The 9,400-nt window shown below is 52.0% G+C and overlaps 1 protein-coding gene across 1 annotated transcript; it reads left to right on the top strand.

The window, feature by feature from the left end:
* Positions 1-3,725: 3,725 nt before the first annotated feature.
* LOC144609275 (solute carrier family 35 member G3-like) lies at positions 3,726-8,499 on the top strand. Its single transcript, XM_078427704.1, has 3 exons — positions 3,726-3,828; positions 5,775-5,973; positions 7,443-8,499. Exons 1-3 carry the CDS (start codon positions 3,726-3,728, stop codon positions 8,497-8,499), a joined length of 1,359 nt encoding a protein of 452 aa, XP_078283830.1.
* The last annotated feature ends 901 nt before the right edge of the window (positions 8,500-9,400 follow it).

The raw sequence follows: 9,400 nt of genomic DNA, 5'->3' as shown, positions 1-9,400 counted from the left end.
TTGTTGTAACAATGCTTCTTGGCAATAAATCTTATACCGTTGGAAAGCCTGTTTATTTCCCTTTTAAATGGTGCCACATTTGTAAGGAACATGCATTTGTGGGATGAGCAGCAGAGCTGAGTATATGGGTTGCGCCCATGAAAAATCTGCCAAATCTTCTCTGCCAATGCCAACAAGGCTTATTCTGCTGTTGCTATTGACTCTTGTTTTGAGCTTCTGGTACCGCCAGGTGCTGACATTCAGGCACCTGATTGGCAGCATCTGTGAGCATGGGCCCTGCTACAGTGGTCAGTAGGTGTCTGCTCCAAGAATCGGCATGCCACGTTTGACTGATCTGGATAGGGCCCGTGCGATAGGGCAACTTCAAGCTGGTGTTCCGCAAAACCAAGTTGCGGCATTATTTGGAGTGAGCCCTAGTACCATCTCCAAAGTGAAGGCCAAGTTCCATATAACGGGGGATGTCAGAGACAGGCCGCGAAGTGGGCGTCCCAAGAAGACGACACCCGAAGAAGACCGTTTCCTCACCCTGTCAGCACTTAGGAGCCGTAGGCTGTCTTCTACAGATTTGCAGTCAAGGTTTGCAGGACGATATGGCCGACGGCTCTCTGCCCAGACAATTCGGAACAGACTGCACGCAGCCGATCTCCGGTCTCATAGGGCTGCCAGGAGGCCTGCCATGAGTTCCCTTCACCGTCAGGCCCGTTTGCGCTGGTGTCGGCAACACGTGCCCTGGAACCTGAACATGTGGAGGAACGTTATGTTCAGCGATGAGTCCAGATTCTGCCTACGGAAGTTGGATCATAGGGTCAAAGTGTGGAGAAGACGCGGAGAATGCTATGCTGATTGCTGCACCGATAGAGTAACATCCTTTGGTGGAGGCAGTGTGATGGTGTGGGGCGGCATCTCCCTCACTGGAAAAACGAGGCTTGTCATCATTGGGAGGCAATCTCAATGCAGAGAGATATCGAGATGAGATTCTGCAGCCAGTGGCAGTCCCATATCTCCACAGTCTGGGACCGAACTCTATCCTCCAAGATGACAATGCTCGCCCCCACAGAGCAGGGTTTCTCAGAGACTACCTCCAGAATTTGGGAGTGGAGAGGATGGGATGGCCTGCCAAGCAGTCCTGAACCTCAACCCCATTGAACACTTGTGGGATCAGCTTGGGCGTGCTGTTGGTGCCAGAGTGACCAACACAACCACGTTGGCTGACTTGCGGCAAATGCTGGTTGAAGAATGGAATGCCATCCCACAACAGTGTGTGACCAGGCTGGTGACCAGCATGAGGAGGAGGTGCCAGGATGTTGCGGCTGTGTATGGCTCTTCCACACGCTACTGAGGCTCCTGTTTATTAAATGAATAAATTGTTAAATTGCCAATATGTCTTGTTTCTTCAGACTTCAATCCACCAAACAACACCGAACAAGAGTCAATGGCAGAATAAGCTGTTTGGCATTGGCAGAGAAGATTTGGCAGATTTTTCATGGGCGCAACCCACATACCCAGCTCTGCTGCTCATCCCACAAATAATAATGGTAATAATAATGCATTACATTTATATAGCGCTTTTCCAACACTCAAAGACAATAGACAATAGACAATAGGTGCAGGAGGAGGCCATTCAGCCCTTCGAGCCTGTACGCACCGCCATTCAATGCGATCATGGCTGATCACTCTCAATCAGTACCCCGTTCCTGCCTTCTCCCCCATACCCCCTCACTCCGCTATCCTTAAGAGCTCTATCCAGCTCTCTCTTGAAAGAATCAAACAAACTGGCCTCCACTGCCCTCTGAGGCAGAGAATTCCACACCTTCACCGCTCTCTGACTGAGAAAGTTCTTCCTCATCTCCGTTCTAAATGGCCTACCCCTTATTCTTAAACTGTGGCCCCTTGTTCTGGACTCCCCCAACATTGGGAACATGTTTCCTGCCTCTAATGTGTCCAATCCCCTAATTATCTTATACGTTTCAATAAGATCCCCCCTCATCCTTCTAAATTCCAGGGTTTACTAAAACATAAAAGAAAATAAATAGATAAATAAGTAAACGAAGACAAAAGGAGTCAGAAGGTGAGGTGACCTTCAGTGGTTGAAGGCAGTGCTGAACAGGTGAGACTTCAGTGATGTTTTGAATGTGGTGAGTGTGGAGGAGTCTCTGACGGTTTGGGGTAGTGAGTTCCATAGGGTGGGAGCAGCGATGGAGAAAGCCCTGCCCCCCCAGGATCTGAGTTTGGTCCGGATGTGGGGGGATAGGAGATTGGCAGCGGCAGAGCGGAGAGGGTGCAGGTGGGAGTGTGCCTGTGGAGGAGGTCAGTCAGGTAGGATGGGGCCAGGTAGGTCATGAGGAGGGCTTTGTAGGTCATGAGGAGGATTTTGTACTGGATTCTCTGGGGGATGGGGAGCCAGTGGAGTTTATAAAGGACGGGGGTGATATGGTCACGGATCGGGGGTGTGGGTGAGTAGACGGGCAGCGGAGTTTTGAATGTATTGAAGTTTACTGATGATTTTTGAGGGTGAACCATAGAGGAGTAGTCCAGACGGGAGGTGATGAAGGCGTGGATGAGGGTTTCTGCAGCTGTGGAGGAGAGGGATGGACGGAGACGGGCAATGTTTTTGAGGTGGAAGAAGGCTGTCTTGGCGATGTGTTTGATGTGTTTGTCGAAGGAGAGGGTTTGATCAAGGATGATTCCAAGATTCCAAGAATGCATGTTCCTTACAAATGTGGCACCATTCAAAAGGGAAATAAACAGGCTTTCCAACGGTATAAGATTTATTGCCAAGAAGCATTGTTACAACAAAGAAATAATCTACCAAACACACAAATTTCCTTACTTTTTGTGCTATGTTTATAAACTAAACTATAGACTAAACTATTAACTAAACGAAACTATAAACTCTCATCTATCGACTGTCGACTGTCGTATGTTGAAAGGCTGGAGCGATTGGGCTTGTATACACTGGAATTTAGAAGGATGAGGGGGGATCTTATTGAAACGTATAAGATAATTAGGGGATTGGACACGTTAGAGGCAGGAAACATGTTCCCAATGTTGGGGGAGTCCAGAACAAGGGGCCACAGATTAAGAATAAGGGGGTCGGCCATTTAGAACGGAGATGAGGAAGAACTTTTTCAGTCAGAGAGTGGTGAGGGTGTGGAATTCTCTGCCTCAGGAGGCAGTGGAGGCCAGTTCGTTGGATGCTTTCAAGAGAGAGCTGGATAGAGCTCTTAAGGATAGCGGAGTGAGGGGGAGAAGGCAGGAACGGGGTACTGATTGAGAGTGATCAGCCATGATCGCATTGAATGGCGGTGCGTACAGGCTCGAAGGGCTGAATGGCCTACTCCTGCACCTATTGTCTATTGTCTATTGTCTATTGGCACCGTACATCATGGTCTTCCCAGTGTGGGTCTAACCCAGGATATGCAAAATCCTCTTAAGGATAGCGGAGTGAGGGGGTATGGGGAGAAGGCAGGAACGGGGTACTGATTGAGAGTGATCAGCCATGATCGCATTGAATGGCGGTGCGTACAGGCTCGAAGGGCTGAATGGCCTCCTCCTGCACCTGTTGTCTATTGTCTATTGATGTGGTGTAGCATGCAAGACACATCTCGGTACAGGTGACATTTATAGGCCTGGACCCCCCCCCCCCCCCCATATGGAACGACCCCCCCCCCCATATGGAACCTCCCCCCAACTCCGCAGTGTGATGTAATGAGGGGGCGGTTGTGATGTCACAGGGGGGGGACAGTTTCTGCCCCTTTGTCCTTCCCTCGGACCCTGCTGGAGACGTGGTGTGTCGTGATTGCCTCCCATCTCCCTCGCAAACCCCAGGTAATGGCAGAGCCCTCAGCCTCGCGTCCCTACCCCCCTCTCCCCTCCTCCCCTCCCTCTCCCGCACTCCCGGTGTGTGTCTGACCCTGGGATACCGAGACACGAACTGTACCTGGTCCTGCCAGGTGTGGTCTGACCCAGGACTTGGACAGGTTGTGTGAGTGGGCGGATACATGGCAGATGCAGTTTAATGTAGATAAGTGTGAGGTTATTCACTTTGGAAGTAAGAATAGAAAGGCAGATTATTATCGGAATGGTGTCAAGTTAGGAGGAGGGGGAGTTCAACGAGATCTGGGTGTCCTAGTGCATCAGTCAAGGAAAGGAAGCATGCAGGTACAGCAGGCAGTGAAGAAAGCCAATGGAATGTTGGCCTTCATAACAAGAGGAGTTGAGTATAGGAGCAAAGAGGTCCTTCTACAGTTGTACCGGGCCCTGGTGAGACCGCACCTGGAGTACTGTGTGCAGTTTTGGTCTCCAAATTTGAGGAAGGATATTCTTGCTATGGAGGGCGTGCAGCGTAGGTTCACTAGGTTAATTCCCGGAATGGCGGGACTGTCGTATGTTGAAAGGCTGGAGCGATTGGGCTTGTATACACTGGAATTTAGAAGGATGATGGGGGGGATCTTATTGAAACATATAAGATAATTAGGGGATTGGACACGTTAGAGGCAGGAAACATGTTCCCAATGTTGGGGGAGTCCAGAACAAGGGGCCACAGTTTAAGAATAAGGGGTAGGCCATTTAGAACGGAGATGAGGAAGAACTTTTTCAGTCAGAGAGTGGTGAAGGTGTGGAATTCTCTGCCTCAGAAGGCAGTGGAGGCAAGTTCGTTGGATGCTTTCAAGAGAGAGCTGGATAGAGCTCTTAAGGATAGCAGAGTGAGGGGGTATGGGGAGAAGGCAGGAACGGGGTACTGATTGAGAGTGATCAGCCATGATCGCATTGAATGGCGGTGCTGGCTCGAAGGGCTGAATGGCCTCCTCCTGCACCTATTGTCTATTGTCTATTGTCTATTGTCTATTGTCTATTGTCTATTGGCACCGTACATCATGGTCTTCCCAGTGTGGGTCTAACCCAGGATATACAAAATCCTGAGAGGAATAGATCGGGTAGATGCACAGAACCTCTTGCCCAGAGTAGGGGAATCGAGGACCAGAGGACATAGGTTCAAGGAGAGGAGTAACTTTTCCACACAGAGGGTGGTGGGTGTATGGAATGAGCTGCCAGAGGCGTTAGTTGAGGCTGGGACAATCCCATCGTTTAAGAAACAGTCGGACAGGTACATGGATAGGACAGGTTTGGAGGGATATGGGCCAAACGCAGGCAGGTGGGACTAGGGTAGCCGGTGTGGGTAAGTTGGGCTGAAGGGCCTGTTTCCACACTGTATCACTCCGTGACTCTATTGAGAACCATGTACGGTTTTCCCGGTGTGGTCTAATCCGGGGATACCATACACAGTGCCTCAGGTGTGGCTTAATTTAGAGACACGGAGACTGGAACTGTCTCTGATTCTCCCAGTGTGGTCTGACCCAGGGGTGTGGAGATCAGGGACTGTGCCTGGTGTTGCTTTGTGGTCTGACGTAGGGATATGGAGATCAGGAACCATGTACAATACTCCCGGTGTGGGTTAATCCAGGGATATTGAGATTGGGAACCATGCACAATACTCCCAGTGTGGGTTAATCCAGGGATACTGAGATTGGGAACCGTGCCTGGTGTTGCTTTGTGGACTGACGTAGGGATATGGAGATCAGGAACCATGTACAATACTCCCGGTGTGGGTTAATCTAGGGATACTGAGATCAGGAACCATGCACAATACTCCCGGTGGGGGTTAATCCAGGGATACTGAGATCAGGAACCATGCACAATACTCCCAGTGTGGGTTAATCCAGGGATACCGAGATTGGGAACCGTGCCTGGTGTTGCTTTGTGGACTGACGCAGGGATACTGAGATTGGAAACGGTGCACAATGCTCCCGATGTGGGTCTAATCCAGGATATCGGATTGGGAGCCATGCACGGTGCTGTCTTGTGGTCGGCCTGCCCCGGGGAGGTGAAAACCACAAGCCTGGTTTTCCCGGTGTGGTCTAACACAGGGAGATTGGGAATCGCCCGGTTCTTCCAGGTGTGGCGCAATCAAGGGTTACCGAGATCGGGAAGTGCTCCCAGTGTGGGTCTAACCCAGGGAAGCTGACGCTGGAGCTAAGCCCAGTTCTCCTGGATCGGAGTAAAACCCAGGGACCTGGAGACGCGGAGGTGCTCTGAGCGTAGTCTACCTCAGGGATTATGAAGACTGGAACCGTGTCCGCTTTTCCCAGTGTGGTTTAACCCAGGGACATGGAGATTGGGGACCTTGCCTGGTCTGGGATCACCGGCCACCATCCACGCAAAGCTAATGGCGTGTTGGCCTTCATAATGAGAGGTTGGAGTATCAGGGCAAAGAGGTCCTTCTGCAGTTGTACAGGGCCCAGGTGAGACCACATCTGGAGTATTGTGTGCAGTTTTGGTCTCCTAATTTGAGGAAGGACGTCCTTGCTATTGAGGCAGTGCAGCGTAGGTTCACCAGGTTAATCCCCCGGGATGGCGGGACTGTCGTATGAGGAAAGATCGGAAAGACTGGGCTTGTATTCACTGGAGTTTAGAAGGATGAGGGGGGATCTTATGGAGACGTGTAAAATCATGAAAGGACTGGACAAGCTCGATGCAGGAAATTTTTTCCCAATGTTGGGGGAATCCAGAACCAGGGGCCACAGTCGAAGAATAAAGAAGGCAGTGGAGGCCGATTCACTGGATGAATTTAAAAGAGAGTTAGATAGAGCTCTAGGGGCTAGTGGAATCAAGGGATATGGGGAGAAGGCAGGCACGGGTTACTGATTGTAGATGATCAGCCATGATCACAATGAATGGCGGTGCTGGCTCGAAGGGCCGAATGGCCTCCTCCTGCACCTATTTTCCATGTTTCTATGTAATAATTGGAGGCCATTTAAAACTGAGGTGAGAAGAAAAATTTTCACCCAGAGAGTTGTGAATGTGTGGAATTAATTCTCTGCCACAGAGGGCAGTGGAGGCCAAATCACTGGATGAATTTAAAAGAGAGTTAGATAGAGCTCTAGGGGCTAGCGGAATCAGAATCAGAATCAGAATCAGAATCAGAATCAGAATCAGAATCAGAATCAGAATCAGAATCAAGGGATGTGGGGAGAAGGCAGGCACGGGTTACTGATTGTGGATGATCAGCCATGATCACAATGAATGGCGGTGCGTACAGGCTCGAAGGGCTGAATGGCCTCCTCCTGCACCTATTGTCTGTTGTCTATTGTCTGCCACAGAGGGCAGTGGAGGCCGATTCACTGGATGAATTTAAAAGAGAGTTAGATAGAGCTCTAGAGGGCTAGCGGAATCAAGGGGTGTGGGGAGAAGGCAGGCATGGGCTACTGATTGTGGATGATCAGCCATGATCACAATGAATGGCGGTGCGTACAGGCTCGAAGGGCTGAACGGCCTCCTCCTGCACCTGTTGTCTATGTTTCTCTGGTCTGATCCAGGGATGTTGAGATTGGCAAGTGCCTCAGGTGAGGTGGTAACCACCTCTCTTCTCTGTACCTGCCCAGGTGCCACCAAGTGAGCCGGCGGCTGCCGACTCTGATGAAGCCCTTAGTGGACCACCCTGACGCGCCTGGCGGTGGGGATGGACGCTGGGGGATGTGCCGCCTGTCGGACAGCGCCAAGGGGCTGGCGGTTGCCCTGTTTGGCGGCGGCGTGCCCGCGGGCTTTGTGGGGCCCTTCACGCGCATCGCCTACCAGGCGTCCCGGATGCCCTCGCTGGAGATCCTCCTCTTCCGCTGCCTGCTCCACCTGACGCTGGGCGCGGCGCTGCGTTGCCGCGGGGCGCCGCTCTTCGGCCCACGCCACGCCTGGCGGCCCATCTTCGTCCACGCCTTCATCAACGTGGTCTCCATCGCCTGCGCCTACAGCTCCTTCATGGTGATCCCGGCCGGCAGCGCCACCACCGTGCGCAAGGGCACCTCCACCCTCTGCTCGGCCATCATGAGCGTGGTGATCGGCTCGTACCAGCTGACCGCCTACGACTGGGTGGGGCTGGTGGGCAGCATGGCGGGGCTGTGCCTGATCGTGGTGCCCGAGCTGCTGTGGCTGGAGAAGGCCACCCTGCTGACGGACATCCTGGGCTATATCTTGGCCATGCTGGGGGGCCTGGCCTTGGCGGTCGCCCTGATTATCTTCCGCACCTTCTCCCACCCGGCCAAGCTCCTCACGGCCGCCTTCACCTTCGGCGTGGTGGGCAGCTCGCTGTGCGCCCCCCTCTTCCCGCTGCTCCAAGACCCCGTGATCACCGCCGACCCCCTCACCTGGAGCTGCGCCACCAGCATCACCGTGCTGGCGCTGGTCTCTTTCTTCTGCGCCAACTACGCGGTGACCAAGACCCACCCCGCCCTGGTCTGTGCCTTCCTGCACTCCGAGGTGGTGGTCACCATGGCCATCCAGTACTTTGTCCTCAGCGAGCCCGTCACCGCCTACGATGTCGGGGGGGCCGGCGTGATCATCGGCAGTATCGTGGTGGTCACCATACACAACATCAACCTCGGCCGGCAACAGGAGCAGCAGCAGGAACAGGAACAGCAGCAGCTGCAGCAGCAGCAGAAAGAATAAATTACCTTGTATTTATCACACCATCGCTCTCTCCTGTTGTCTCACACACTCATACGCACACACACACACACTCATACGCACACACTCACTCTCATACGCACACACTCACTCTCATACGTACACACACTCATACGCACACACACACACACTCATACGCACACACTCACTCTCATACACACACACTCACTCTCATACGCACACACTCACTCTCATACGCACACACTCACTCTCATACGTACACACACTCATACGCACACACACACACACTCATACGCACACACTCACTCTCATACACACACACTCACTCTCATACGTACACACACTCATACGCACACACTCACTCTCATACGCGCACACACTCATACGCACACACTCACTCTCATACGCACACACACACACTCTCATTCGCACACACTCACTCTCGTACGCACACACACTCTCATAAACACACACACTCATACGCACACACTCATACGCACACACTCACTCTCATACGCACACACTCACTCTCATACGTACACACACTCATACGCACACACTCACTCTCATACGCGCACACACTCATACGCACACACTCACTCTCATACGCACACACACACACTCTCATTCGCACACACTCACTCTCGTACGCACACACACTCTCATAAACACACACACTCATACGCACACACTCATACGCACACACTCATACGCACACACACCCATAAACACACTCATACGCACACACACACACACACACACTCACACATACGCACACACTCACTCTCATATTCATACACACACCTATTCATACACACACTCTTACACTCTCATACGCACACACTCACTCTCATACGCACACACTCACTCTCATACACACACATATTCATACACACACATATTCATACACACACTCTTACAC

The sequence above is a fragment of the Rhinoraja longicauda genome, chromosome 34, assembly GCF_053455715.1.
Source record: "Rhinoraja longicauda isolate Sanriku21f chromosome 34, sRhiLon1.1, whole genome shotgun sequence".
Classification (NCBI taxonomy): Eukaryota; Metazoa; Chordata; class Chondrichthyes; order Rajiformes; family Arhynchobatidae; genus Rhinoraja; species Rhinoraja longicauda.
The sequence above is the reverse complement of the archived record's forward strand: the minus strand, read 5'-3'. Positions and strand labels throughout refer to the sequence as shown.

Excerpts from the sequence above, each read along its gene's own strand:
- LOC144609275 (XM_078427704.1), top strand. The coding sequence starts at position 3,726 with ATGTCACAGGGGGGGGACAGTTTCTGCCCCTTTGTCCTTCCCTCGGAC. Across the intron at positions 3,829-5,774 it reads ATCTCCCTCGCAAACCCCAG|GGATACTGAGATTGGAAACG; the intron begins GTAATGGCAGAG and ends GGACTGACGCAG. Across the intron at positions 5,974-7,442 it reads CAGGTGTGGCGCAATCAAGG|GTGCCACCAAGTGAGCCGGC; the intron begins GTTACCGAGATC and ends GTACCTGCCCAG.